Source organism: Girardinichthys multiradiatus, chromosome X (assembly GCF_021462225.1).
Source record: "Girardinichthys multiradiatus isolate DD_20200921_A chromosome X, DD_fGirMul_XY1, whole genome shotgun sequence".
Classification (NCBI taxonomy): domain Eukaryota; kingdom Metazoa; phylum Chordata; class Actinopteri; order Cyprinodontiformes; family Goodeidae; genus Girardinichthys; species Girardinichthys multiradiatus.
Window position 1 is genome coordinate 9,314,097 of NC_061817.1, and position 14,960 is coordinate 9,329,056.

A 14,960-nucleotide genomic window follows, 5' to 3' on the forward strand; every position below is an offset into this window, starting at 1 on the left:
TAATCCATCATGGCTGCAAATGGCTTGAATAAAGTAATGCGTTATACTGACAGTGAGTCATCTTTCATGTGCTGCCTGAGAACTGAGCCTCTTTAATGCAGCAGAAGTGCATCCCTGTGATGGGGTCTTGTGGTAAATATTTATTCAATTTCCAGATGTCCTAAAAAAAGACTCAGCTGGATGTTTTCATTATTGCCTTTTTAATATTCTGACCACCATCAGAATTTGATAACATTGTCCTACACTGATGTGATTTTGGTTCAATGAGACTACATTACTCACATTACACAGAGTGAAGTTTCCTAACTTTAGTAACTGTTTTAGTAACATTTTATCGCTACTTTTTGCTGATTGTGCTTCCAAGGAGTCAGACTTTGTCATAATGGTTTAAAATGGTCCTGTTCAAGGATTCTCCAGGCTTTCGGAGGGTCTCTTAAATGTTTTCTTTGAATTTTAGCTGCTTTTTACTTAAAACACAAAGATTCAAGATTTCTGCACATTGCTCTAAATCCTGCTAATGCTAGATCTACATAGTAGAAGCATAAAGACGAATGCAACAAAGCATTCAGCCTAGACTCCCATGCAGAGCTGGTCTGGGGTTGTATCAGGCCCTAGGCACAATTTTATTAGAGGTCTTACTTGCTGTAAAGCCCACCAGCCAAGACAACACCAGTGATCTCCCCATTTATATTCTCCATGTTTGAATTTTGTTTTTTGCATTTTTGGCATTCTGTATTTCACACCACTTTGCAATTTTGCATCAACTAGTAAATAATAAATTAATTTGACTATATGAGAGAATGTGTTTAGTATTAGTCACTTTACAATATGTATGGAATACTCATACGTTTTCTAAATGTTCTCAATAATTTACTTGAATAACCCTAAATTACAATGTATGTAAAGGTGTTTTTCAATAAATAAGCTTTAAATTCTGACTATTTTATTCATTTGATTCAAGCTATGAAGATCTCCTTCAAGTATGTGTAGAACTTGTGCATTGGCAACATCTGCTTTGAGAATTCAATCCTACTGGGACCTGCAGGCCAGCAGTGGCCCCAAAGCAGTCCTAAGGTTTGCTTATACCTTGGGCTTGCCCTTGTATTGTAAATACAGTTATTTTTTGTGCGTTTCAGAAACCTCTGTTCTACTCCAAGTATCACATAAATGAAAGGAAACACATTTTTATCTATAGGAATTCCATTTTTTAAATATACGTTCATGTCTATACGATGCACAATGTGAAATACTGCAATGTACAAAAAAAAAAAAAATCTTAAAATGTCTTTTCCCATCATCTTCATAGGTCTGCTGGCTGACAAGACTAATTTGGCTATAGAGGAGGAAGATGATGACAGGAACCTGAACTACAATCCTCCGGCTCAGAAGTCGCTGCAGGAGATTCAGGAAATGGACAAAGATGATGAAAGCTTGGTGAAGTACAAGCAGACCCTGCTGGGGCCAGAGGCAATGAGTGCAGGTTAGTGAGTGCCTTTACTTACCTGTTGTTTACTCTGGTGTCTGGCTTTTCTGCAGAGTTCATAAATATTTTCCCTCACTACAGGGTAATTACTCTGTGCATAACTCACATGCACAGAATGCAACAATAGACTTGCTCTCCTCAGCATCTCTAACCCAGGAGCCAGGCTGAGATAGCTGATATAGCTCTGATTCCTTGATGGCTGTAACTCAACACCACCTCCTCCACAGCATAGCAGCTCTATAGTCAATCATGTTCACTGTAAATCAGAGAATGGAAAAGCAAAGACTGAAGGAGATATAAAGCTTTAAATCTTGGCTTGTTCTGTCTTTGTAGCAACATTAGAGACACGCTGTGAACACACTCTAATTTAAACTGTGATTTTTTAACATGAAAGCAAGTAGAGCTTTTAAATTATTGTTGATAAAATTAAAAATAAAAGCATTATTTTCATTCCTTTAACTGTGCCATCATCTTAAAGTGTTACATAGTCTATTGTACCTCTCTTGAAAATGAGTAAATAAATCTTTTGTCTCAACCAGACCCCTCTGAGCCTAACGTCAGAGTGACCAGACTGATCCTGTTGTGTGACGATACTTCTGAACCAATCGCCATGGATCTCACAGGTACCCCATTCCTCCTCACTTTCAGCTCCTTGGGTCTAATTGTTATGGCTTACTGATCAAACCCAAAAGTCAGGCTGATTGACAAACCACGCTCACAAATGGCAAGGCAGATTTCCCTTGTACTTCACATTGGCACATTACAACCACACTCTTCAATATATTTTATAGCAATTTTATGAGATAGAAAATGTTATGTGGTCTTCAAAAGCTTTGTGTGCATTTGCATTTTCCCCTTCCCAATTACAGCTGCAAGTCTTTAGGGGTTAAATGGTGACATTTTTTTATTTTTATTAATTTATTTCTGACATATTGTTCTAGCTGGAAGGTAATCATCTGCCCCATCTTCAAGTCCTTTGCAAATAGGTTTTCCTTTATGATGCTACCACCACCATGCTTTCCCATGGGAATGGTTCATTTAGCGTTATTTAGTATTTATTTGTTTTCTGCTACATGTAGTATTTTTATATATTAACAATAATTAGGATCTTTATTGTCCACATATGTGGAAGTTTGCCTTTGGTGTCACATGGTGGTAAAAACATAAAAAACACAAAAAATGACACAAAACACAACAAGGTCACAAACAAACAATGACCAAAGCTGAAGTGTTTTTCGCAAAAAATGATCCCCTCATATGATGACAGTCGGTTTAATATTTAGAATTTTTATTTGCAAATTGGAATCAGAAGGTACCAATTAATATAAATACAAAATTTCAGCTTCTTTTCAAAACATTCTATGTCCCCATATGGGGACACTGAAGGACATAAAGACATGATTGGCTGAACATTTATAAAACCAGTTAGCTTCAGACTGCAACAGTGGAGCATAAAACAAAAGAGTAAAACTGTTGTATTTTAGGCAAAAAGCATGGCTACCCAAAGGTATAAACAGCAGAAAACCTCAGCAAAAAGCAGTCTGCCCTTCCAGAACAGTCCTACTGGCTTTTGAGAAACAGGTGGGTGTATCCGGCCCTATCATGGGTTTTCAAACATTTCAGTGAAAAACATCTTTAGACCAAACTATCTGTCAATTCAGAACAGTCCTCCTGGCCTTTGAGAAACTTTTAAAAGTGCAAAGAGGCGTGGACCTTTGGCCCTAAATGTGGCTTCATAACAATTAAAGTACAAAACATCAGCAACAACAGTCTGTCCTTCCAGACTTACTGACTTTGGAGAAATTTTCAAAAGTGCAAACAGGTGGGTATATCAGACCCTATACAAGGCTTTTCAAACATTACAGAGTAAAACATCTTTACAGAAAATGATCTTCCCTTCCAGAGCAGCCCTACCGGGCTTTGTGAAATTCTGCAAAGCAGTTGCATTGATTCTGCAAGCAGAGGAACACATTGCACTTATTACACTGCACACAGGATTTCCTAGGGCAGCCCGCCATCTCTGGGGGATGAGCAGCAGAACATGTGTGGGCAGAGACATGTGGGACCGGGTTGATCCGAGATCCTTTCCTTGACTGTTGAGAGTGTGCGTTCTCTCCCTCTGCATCTGTGACGTGAGCATCTTTGTTTAAAAAATGTCATGCTTGTTGAGGAATACCTGAGCCACTACCATGCAACACTCGAGAAACATCATAATAGCTTTTCTTGGAGTACCATTTTCCTGATCATCTTGGTGATACAGCAGCCAGCTGTTGACAAGAGCAAGATCTGTGAAGTGCATCAGAACAGCAATTGTCCACTTGGTGCGGACACTCATTCTGTAGTAGCTTATCATCCTGTCTGACAGGTCAACCCAACCCATTTTGGTGTTGTACTCTCGCACAATGCTTGGCCGTGTAACAGTCACATATGTTTTGTCCTTTGACCGTCGCTGGCAGGTGTCTTTAGGCTGTTCTACATGCACAGAAGAAAGCATAACAATTGACTTATTGTCATTCCACTTGACTACACAAAGCTGCACATCTGCCCTTGAGACTGTTGCTGAAGCAGGTTTCAGGTTGGGTCACTTTGCAGCTTCAGCATTGCTTTGGGGACCCAGTTCTTCATCACTGTCCCGGTCAGGTACACCTGCTTTTCAGCATGTGATCCACAGCTGGTATGGTTATGAAGAATCAATCACAATACACGTTTGATTGTTTGATAATCAGGGCTCCTAAAAACAATCCGTCAGAATCTTGAACTTGTGAGCTGTGTCTTTGCACCTTGGTAGACCTCAAAGTTTAGCACAATTCCATTCACTGATGCCAGAAAAAAAGTTATTTATTCCAACTGGATTGGGATTTGATGGCACATACTGTCAGAATGGTTAAGCTCCGGTGAATGGGATCACCTGCTCCTCGACTGAGACACATGAAGGTGGCAGCCATTGATTTTACGATTCATAAAGGGTCTCACCCTCCAGAACATGTCAATGTCTCTCTTGTCTTCTGGAATATCGTCAGTGACAACTTTCAGATTGATCCTCAGTTTGAAAAACCGATTGTATGACCTTGTATCATTAATGGCAAGGACTCAAAGCATTTGACCAGAACATCCTTGTTTGTGGATAATTTATACAAGACATCAAGATTGCTGCCCCAATAAACTGATAAATCTCATCAACAGAAGTGTGGAGAGATCTTCACCCTGAAACTGGATTAAGTTAGGGGTGAAAGGGGCAGATTTCCAACGATCTCTACATCCTGCATTTTGAGGTTCATACCTGGGATTTGATTGCAGCTCACCATGCTGTAGTTTACGCTTGCATATGCATGCCTGTAGATGTTGTAGCTCACTCCTATTCTTGCTGTCACTATCTTTACTGTTGTAGTGATGATCTTCTGCTGCATCAGACGGTGTATAATCATCAGGTGAATCAGGTGGTGAATAATCATCTTCGGAGTCATCGGGTTGTTGTTCAACAGGCAATGGGTCAAAATCAGGAATGTATTCATCAACAACAGGATCATTCTCTTTGTCATCTGATAAATCTTGAATCTCAGAGTTGTCTCTAATTGCCAAGAGCATTTGTTCTGCCCTGGATAATGTAAGTTTTCCTGTAATGATAATATGAACCCCAAATTCAAATCAAAATCTATACCAGAGAAATGGGGCTAATAAATGATGTACCTAGATGATTGAATTGAGCTATTTAGGCTTGTGAAGTGTTTTAGATTTTCCTATATTTATCTAACCAACATATGAGGACAAATACTACTTACAATAACTATTTATATTTGTTATTTCTTACAAATATTCCCAGGTCCATCCATGGCACAATCAATAACGAAATATAGTCCCAATGTCCTCAAATGAGTACTTTGTCCTTACCGGCATTGTTCTTTGCTACAAATGCAAGAATTTGTCAATCTTTCATGCCTCAAGAAGATGAAGATGTAATTCTGCCTAAATACAGGTCCTTCTCAAAATATTAGCATATTGTGATAAAGTTAATTATTTTCCATAATGTAATGATGAAATTTTAACATTCATATATTTTAGATTCATTGCACACTAACTTAAATATTTCAGGTCTTTTATTGTCTTAATATGGATGATTTTGGCATACAGCTCATGAAAACCCAAAATTCCTATCTCACAAAATTAGCATATCATTAAAAGGGTCTCTAAACGAGCTATGAACCTAATCATCTGAATCAACGAGTTAACTCTAAACACCTGCAAAAGATTCCTGAGGCCTTTAAAACTCCCAGCCTGGTTCATCACTCAAAACCCCAATCATGGGTAAGACTGCCGACCTGACTGCTGTCCAGAAGGCCACCATTGACACCCTCAAGCAAGAGGGTAAGACACAGAAAGAAATTTCTGAACAAATAGGCTGATCCCAGAGTGCTGTATCAAGGCACCTCAGTGGGAAGTCTGTGGGAAGGAAAAAGTGTGGCAGAAAACGCTGCACAACGAGAAGAGGTGACCGGACCCTGAGGAAGATTGTGGAGAAGGGCTGATTCCAGACCTAGGGGGACCTGCGGAAGCAGTGGACTGAGTCTGGAGTGGAAACATCCAGAGCCACCGTGCACAGGCGTGTGCAGGAAATGGGCTACAGGTGCTGCATTCCCCAGGTCAAGCCACTTTTGAACCAGAAACAGCGGCAGAAGCGCCTGACCTGGGCTACAGAGAAACAGCACTGGACTGTTGCTCAGTGGTCCAAAGTACTTTTTTTCGGATGAAAGCAAATTCTGCATGTCATTCAGAAATCAAGGTGCCAGAGTCTGGAGGAAGACTGGGGAGAAGGAAATGCCAAAATGCCAGAAGTCCAGTGTCAAGTACCCACAGTCAGTGATGTTCTGGGGTGCCGTGTCAGCTGCTGGTGTTGGTCCACTGTGTTTTATCAAGGGCAGGGTCAATGCAGCTAACTATCAGGAGATTTTGGAGCACTTCATGCTTCCATCTGCTGAAAAGCTTTATGGAGATGAAGATTTCATTTTTCAGCACGACCTGGCACCTGCTCACAGTGCCAAAACCACTGGTAAATGGTTACTGACCATGGTATCACTGTGCTCAATTGGCCTGCCAACTCTCCTGACCTGAACCCCATAGAGAATCTGTGGGATATTGTGAAGAGAACGTTGAGAGACTCAAGACCCAACACTCTGGATGAGCTAAAGGCCGCTATCGAAGCATCCTGGGCCTCCATAAGACCTCAGCAGTGCCACAGGCTGATTGCCTCCATGCCACGCCGCATTGAAGCAGTCATTTCTGCCAAAGGATTCCCGACCAAGTATTGAGTGCATAACTGTACATGATTATTTGAAGGTTGACGTTTTTTGTATTAAAAACACTTTTCTTTTATTGGTCGGATGAAATATGCTAATTTTGTGAGATAGGAATTTTGGGTTTTCATGAGCTGTATGCCAAAATCATCCATATTAAGACAATAAAAGACCTGAAATATTTCAGTTAGTGTGCAATGAATCTAAAATATATGAATGTTAAATTTTCATCATGACATTATGGAAAATAATGAACTTTATCACAATATGCTAATATTTTGAGAAGGACCTGTACACTGGTTTCAATTCCCACCATCTTGTTTTTACTAAAATGAGTGTAATGGTATGATTTGACCACTAGGTGGCGGTGGTAGTGTCTAGTAATTAAGGACCAATGGGTCAAAGTTGAAAACAATTATCAAATTATCAAAAGTATAATGGCACAGAGAAGCAAAAAAATCAAAGTCCTCACTTGAGGATGCAGGGTCTCAGCGATTTAGGGCAAAACGTTTAACACTGGTGTCATCTGACTAAGCACCTTTTACCATGTTTTCTGTGTCCCCAATATGGCTTGTTGCAAACAGCATATGGGATTCTTGTAACTTTCCTTCGACAATGGCTTTCGTCCATGGTGGTCATATTTTTAGAGTGCATGATAATTAGGTGTCCTGTCCCCCACCTAAGCTGTCGATCTCAGCAGCTCCTCCAGTGTTACCACGGGCCTCTTGGCAGCTTCTTTGATTAGTGCTCTCCTTTCCTGCCCTGTCAGTTTAGGTGCACGGCTATGTCTTGGTGAGCTTGCAGTTGTACAATAACTCTTACCATGCTTCCATGATGATTGAACCTTAAGATATTTTTTAAAAGCTTATCCTGCTTTAAGCCTCTCCACAGTCTTCTAACTGACCTGTCTGCTATGCTAATCCAGACCAGCTGGATTTACTAATAAGGTGACTTTTGAAGAAATAATTGTGCACCTGATTTATTTAGGGGTATCAGAATAAAGGGGACTAGATACAAATGCACACCACACTTTTCAGATTTACATTTGTAAATAATTTTTCTTCAATTTAAAGACTGTTTTAACTGTAACATAACATCCCCCAAAATAGACTGAAGTCTGCAGTAGCGATGAAACAAAAATGTTCAAGCTGAGTAATGTGTCTCTATATGGTTCACTTCACGTCTTCAACACAGTTGAGGAATTCTATAATTAGCATTTGAGCACAGTTGGTTCCTTCAAAGGTGTTTTGGGTAATTTCTTCCTGAATTTGAACTGGTGAAATTAACTTGTATTTCTTCTGAGAGATTCGTCTCTTCCTAATTACAGCCACACATATACAGACATTTACTCACAAACGATACAGGCTGCAGATGGGAAAGGTCAGCTGGTTGCTAGGCAATACGAAACACTGTGATGCTTTTTTCCACAATCCAAACATGGAGCAGTAGACTGCACCATGTTTCAGTGTGTGATGGGAAATCTGCACCATATGGAGAGAGCACACTGTTCAGGCCAGATTTTTCTACACCCCTAAGACCTCAGTTAGGTCAGATGTGACAGGTGGATGGAAAACCATTTGAGTAATCGTCAGCAGAAAGGTTTCAGTTTCAGATGAGATTTTTTAAGTCTGGCTGGATCATTGGGATCATAGTTCTTATTAGAGCTGCAGTATTCTTTATTGCAAAATACAGCCCTGTGTTATGGATGCATTTCCTTGCAGAATATGAATATAACATTTGAAGGCTTTAAAATCTAAACGATTTAATAAATGTTGACTCAATAACTCATGAAGGAATTTGTAAAATTCCTATTTCTCATTTGGTTTATTTTTAGGTAAACATCTTTCCCAATGAGCTTACAGAAATTTCCATCTATGAGTTGAACGTCTGAGCCGAGTTCCTGCAAAACTTGGTGACAAGTTACGATTACTGGATATTCCTAGGAATGGGAATGAGAATATCCATGAATGGGAATATTCAGTAATCATTCTGTTCAGGAACAAGTCAGGTTCTGTTTTTCAGTAGAGAATGGGTTTTGGTGCGATACATGCTGCATTTCAACCACAGAACAAAAGCCAAAGTCCTTGTGAAGAGACTGGTAAGAGAGTGTGATTATCCACGGATCTACCAACATGGACTGAAATGCTACGCAGAGAAGAAGAAGCTATTTCTCTCAACCAACATAAAAGGTTATAGCTTGCAACTTCTCTCTTTGACTCATTCATATCCTGTCTGAAGCTAAATTTGAAGTGTTTGTCCATAATGTCCACTGTTACTTTTGTAGGAGGAAGGGGGAAAGATGCAAGCCTGGGAACACCATCCCAATGGTGTGTGGCAGCATCATCTTTTCACGATGTTTTCCTGCAGGAGGGACTGGTGCACTTAACAAAAAAGGAGTTATCATGAGGAAAAAACAGAAAATGTTAAAGCAACATCTCGAGATATCAACCAGAGAAAAGTGTTAAACCCATTAAGTTGTGCTATGCATTTTTAAAATAATATCCACATTGCACTGTTGTGTGTCTGCCAAGAGTTTTAATGATGTATGAATACACAGATCTCCACCAAATCCAAGCTGACGTGCATTTTTGGATTTCTGAAAATAGTGACATGTCCTTTACAACTTAGAAATGTCATTCATACCACACATTGGCACCAATGATGCCCCAATGACTTGTTCATAATGTCACTGAACCTCGTGCAGAGTTCTGCAGACATTCTATCTGCCCTTATGAAGATTTACTCAGCAAGACATGCCAAAATATTTCATTAGCTGCATAGCAGGGGACCTGGCCTTATTTTCTGATTATTTCAGATTATAATTATTTGGTTACTTTCAACTTAAGACAGTCAGCTGTGAAACAAGCATTAAAATAAACATGCAAACAAACAACCTTTAAGGCTTTAAGCATGCATTTTACAAATTATATGACATATTACAAACAATAAACAATTCATAGATAGAACACAACTTGATGCACATCTTTTGCATTTTGAATGAATTGTTTATTTTATTATCTTTAACTCTTAGGCAGATTTTTCAGAGTAATGATACGGGCCAGATCAAAGCTAAACACATCAGGTTTAGGCGGGATAAAGGAGTAGAAGGAGAGCCAAGAGAGCACTTTTCAGCTATTTAATGATTACATGTCGACAGTCTCTGCATGTTGGTGACTGACAGACTGACAGCCTGCCCTGCTGTGAAGTACTTTCAGCCATCAGGACGGATCTGTTGACCATTTTAACATGCAAGGAAAATATCTGTATATCAGGAAGCATGATTAGGCAAGCAATGAATGAATCACTGCATTTGGTTCACAGGGCGGTGAGACAGATGGTGAGGCCCCTGTATCATGGTGCAGGCTACCTCAGATCTGAAGGAAATGTGTCAAAGTGAAAACGTGAGGTTTCCTCTTTAGCCTTCTAAGTTCAGTCCAACTGAGCCATTCGGACAAGGTCCAACATGATTTTGAAGCAGCCATAAAGCCTGATTAATTCAAATGTTTCTGGACAAAACAGCAATTTCATTAATTCCAAATTCAAACAAATTTATACCTAATTACCAAAGGGAAATTAAATGTTGTTGTAGCTCATATTATACAGGTTTCTTCAAAGAAATGATAATAAAACACAGAATTGAAGTGAGCACGTTGCTGCACATCAATGCATCCCAACGCTCTTGACACCAAGCAGACCAAATGGCCGTTTTTCTGGTCATCAGTTTCAATAACTTCTAAGGTGTTCTGTTAATGTATTGTTGGAAAAAAGTGTATAATTTATCTAAAGAGGTGGGTGTTTGTCTCATAAATCTCTGCCTTTAGAATAAAACGCTAAGAGGATCAAAGCATATAATATTGGACTGTAATTTTAAAAGTAATTTTTAAGTCTATCCAACTGATACAGGAGGCATGTTTGTTTAACATGTTTTGAGCTTATTTTCAGATGAGTTCATTCAAATGAAACTGCACAGAATTTTACTGTGATTAACGTAGTGAAAGCAAGATATGTGCAACTTTGTAAATACTTTCATTTTGGAGTTTGCAGGTAGTTTAGTCATGGATGCTGCATGGCTCGAGGTAGTGTCAGTAGGGGTGTCTGCTCTCTGTCCTGACTGAAAAGCCTCTAGACGGCTTGATGGATGACCAGGGTTTTTGCTACAAGCACTCAGCTGTTTTTGGACTTCTTAACTGTCTCATCTACTGGTTTCATGTGGCCAAAAGCAAAGGTTTTTTTTGCATGTTATTTTATTACATGTTAAGTAAAAATCTGAAATGCTGCGTCATGTTTTGTGATCATATAAATACAATCAGAAATCCTTTTTCATTTAATCTTTTTTGACTTGGCTTCAAAAGTCTAGGGAGTTTTTTTTCCTGCTTACTTCTAGCTTTTTCTCCATCTATGCAATTATTTTTAATGCCTAAATTTCAAATGGAAAAAGCAGCTTTAGTCAGCATCTGCACTGGTGAATATTAGCTCCACTCTGCATGTGTGCAGTCTTGAGGAAAGCAGGTAGACTTCTTTCCCGACTGACCTATTTTCCCCCTTCAAAGTTTCCCAAGGGAGGCTGGCGTTTTTCCCTCCACCGACTCTCTCCTGAGGCAATAGAAAGTGGAGGAGATGAATCAGAAAATGAGGAAAAGGGGAGTTAGATTCAGCATTGTGGTTCTCAGATGGAGATGGGTCAAATAAAACCAAACAGCAGTAGAGATGGTCAGGAAGCCTGCTATTTATATTGATAGAGTGATTTCAGCTGGACCGCTTTACAGCTTTACCTGTACTTATATAATATTGTTTATACCAAAAGAAGGAAATTTTCATTTTGTGGGTGGAAACACTGTGATAAGCTTTGTTATTATTATTTTTTTGGCTAATTACACAATTTGAAATGAAGTAATCTCCAACTCATCATCTTGCAGAGTAAACTACATATAAACTGTCCCCACTAAGTCTGAAGCTGCGAAGTTTGTGAAACCCAACATCTGAGTCACTACCAAAGGTTTTGGGTCATGGTGTCATATTTATGCTTTAGATGTGGAGACACCAATTATCTCACATAGTAGAGTTCTTAGAGAGCTCTTTTTCCTCCTCATATCACATTTCTGCTGTTTTTCTATCCCCTCATTTCTTTAGCTCTCCTTTATCTCTTCCTCCTCTTCTTCCTTTGTCTCTCTCCATTAGGAAGCACTCCAGACCCGAGGCTGAGATATAAAGTGATTAGATGGTCAATGCATTTCTGATTGTGGTGTGTTTTGTTTTTTCAGTGGTCCATCATGCTTTTTTTTTTACAGCTTCAGTATAAACTCATTAAACCTGACTGCACACAGAGGAAACAAAACAGAAATCTGACAACCACAGGATGAATGTAAGAGGAATCACTCACATGTTTTATTTCTCTAGACAAGAAGAACCCCTGAAAGTAGCTCACATACAGTTGCATCCTGTAACTGTGACTGTGTCTGTGTGCAGGAGACCTGAGTGCTCTGAAGGAGACCAGCTTCACCTTGCAGGAAGGAGCCAAATACAGGCTGAAGGTTTACTTCAAGGTGAGGTGGATTCATGGTTTGCTGTGAAGTTTTAGGAAAGAAAACAGACGTTTTTTCTGATGAGTTTGAAAGAGGACATCTAGAAGTTAAAGTTGGTGATAAAAGATTTTAATAATGCAGATCAAACCACAATGTCGAGTAGGATATCTTTTGGTTCAGTTGCATTCATCTTCGACTCTAAATTACCTTAAATGATTAAGGTCTGCAATAAAACTGTCAAAGTGATCCCCTAAAGTTTCTGTTTTCATTTGGAACATTTTGCATTTTAATTGAAATGCCTTAAATTAAGGGCTGCACGGTGGCGCATTTGTAGCACTATTGCCATGCAGCAAGAAGGTCTTGGGTTCTTTCTGCATGGAGTCTGCATGTTCTCCCTGTGCATGCATGGGTTCTCCCCGGGTACTCCGGCTTCCTCCCACAGTCCAAAAACATGACTGTCCTGTGTGTGTTGCCCTGCGATGGACTGGCAACCTGTCCAGGATGTATCCCGTCTCCCGGCCCTAGACTGCTGGAGATAGGCACCAGCTTCCCTGTGACCCACTATGGAAGAAGCGGTAGAAAATGATGTCTTTATTTAGAATTTATGTAATGTGCAATAACAAAACTGTAGAGAAACTTTAGAAAGCTATATTACCTCCAGATAAACCCTTTATGAGTTTTGTATTTTCTTTTTTTATTGCAACATCAGTGGTCTGGCAACCTTCTTTCACAAATACATGTCTGAAATGTCTCCTTTTTCTTCTCCAATCTGTAATTTACCATTTTGTTTTTTGACACGATAGTAAATGTCTATTTGTCTCTTTTTCCTGTGGAGGTCTCTGTTATAAAACTGTCCAGAGAAATCTATTTAAGTAACAAAAACTGTTAAAAAGAAAAGTCCATGGTTTACACGTGTGTGTGCATTGCTTAAATTAGGCAATTGCTTAAAAGCAGCTCAAAGAGAAACGGTGCTGTGGGGACCCCTCCTGGACAATTCCAGTCATCCTCAACGTGTAATGGATTTTCTGAATTTCATAAAACTTTATGCCAGTTTACACCGGGAGAAAATCTGTTTAAAAAGAAAAAAATAACAGTGAGATTTTAACTAATGAAAAACATGTAAATTTGCATTTCTTTACAGGTGAACAGAGATATTGTGTCTGGCTTGAAGTATCGTCAAGTGACCTACAAAAAAGGAGTAAGAAGTAGGTTCCATTGCGTTTGGTTACATATGCCAAAAAAATTTGGATTTTGTTTCTCTCTTGAAACATCAGAAACATTTTGTTCACCCCACAGAGAACACTGTAGTGTGCATGATGGGAAGCTATGGCCCACGAGCAGAGGAGCAGGAGTTCCTGTGTTCAGTTGATGAGGCGCCTAAGGGGATGATGTCCCGAGGTCAATATGTGGTCAAATCCTGCTTCACCGATGATGACAAGAACATCTACTTATCTTGGGAGTGGATCCTTAACATCAGCAAGGATGGAAATTAACAGGAAGTGTGACAAAACTGATGCCGAATTATTTCCCTTCTTCCATACTTGCCTTTTATTTATTATATCCTCTGTCCTCTCTTTATTTATTATATCCTCTGTCACCTTCTTTCTTTCTATAATTGCACACACCAAGAGAGGAACCTCTGTTTACAGTTATCTTTTCCCATTTTCTTTACATTTTCTAGGTTATCTCCATCATTCCTAATGTTGTCTATTCTTTTTATTACCATTGCTCCCTTCTGCCTTATTTAGTCATGTTTCCTAACCCAGAAGGTCAGGTTGGTCAGTTTTAAGCACATAATGAAACATCGCTGAAGGATTAATGTACAGGTCCTTCTCAAAATATTAGCATATTGTGATAAAGTTCATTATTTTCCATAATGTAATGATTAAAATTTAACATTCATATATTTTAGATTCATTGCACACTAACTGAAATATTTCAGGTCTTTTATTGTCTTAATACGGATGATTTTGGCATACAGCTCATGAAAACCCAAAATTCCTATCTCACAAAATTAGCATATCATTAAAAGGGTCTCTAAACGAGCTATGAACCTAATCATCTGAATCAACAAGTTAACTCTAAACACCTGCAAAAGATTCCTGAGGCCTTTAAAACTCCCAGCCTGGTTCATCACTCAAAACCCCAATCATGGGTAAGACTGCCGACCTGACTGCTGTCCAGAAGGCCACTATTGACACCCTCAAGCAAGAGGGTAAGACACAGAAAGAAATTTCTGAACGAATAGGCTGTTCCCAGAGTACTGTATCAAGGCACCTCAGTGGGAAGTCTGTGGGAAGGAAAAAGTGTGGCAGAAAACGCTGCACAACGAGAAGAGGTGACCGGACCCTGAGGAAGATTGTGGTGAAGGGCCGATTCCAGACCTTGGGGGACCTGAGGAAGCAGTGGACTGAGTCTGGAGTAGAAACATCCAGAGCCACTGTGCACAGGCGTGTGCAGGAAATGGGCTACAGGTGCCGCATTCCCCAGGTCAAGCCACTTTTGAACCAGAAACAGCGGCAGAAGCGCCTGACCTGGGCTACAGAGAAACAGCACTGGACTGTTGCTCAGTGGTCCAAAGTACTTTTTTCGGATGAAAGCAAATTCTGCATGTCATTCGGAAATCAAGGTGCCAGAGTCTGGAGGAAGACTGGGGAGAAGGAAATG

The 14,960-nt window shown here is 39.6% G+C and overlaps 1 protein-coding gene across 1 annotated transcript in view; it reads left to right on the top strand.

Annotated features, from left to right (window-relative positions):
• The window catches only part of LOC124862248 (rho GDP-dissociation inhibitor 1-like), a 31,455-nt gene extending 17,341 nt beyond the window's left edge, over window positions 1-14,114 (top strand). The window contains exons 2-6 of the mRNA XM_047356065.1: window positions 1,307-1,480; window positions 2,023-2,106; window positions 12,238-12,314; window positions 13,435-13,498; window positions 13,590-14,114. Coding sequence (XP_047212021.1) covers window positions 1,307-1,480; window positions 2,023-2,106; window positions 12,238-12,314; window positions 13,435-13,498; window positions 13,590-13,786 — 596 coding nt within the window. The 3' untranslated portion in view covers window positions 13,787-14,114. The remainder of the gene's footprint in view (window positions 1-1,306; window positions 1,481-2,022; window positions 2,107-12,237; window positions 12,315-13,434; window positions 13,499-13,589) is intronic.
• Window positions 14,115-14,960: the final 846 nt, after the last annotated feature.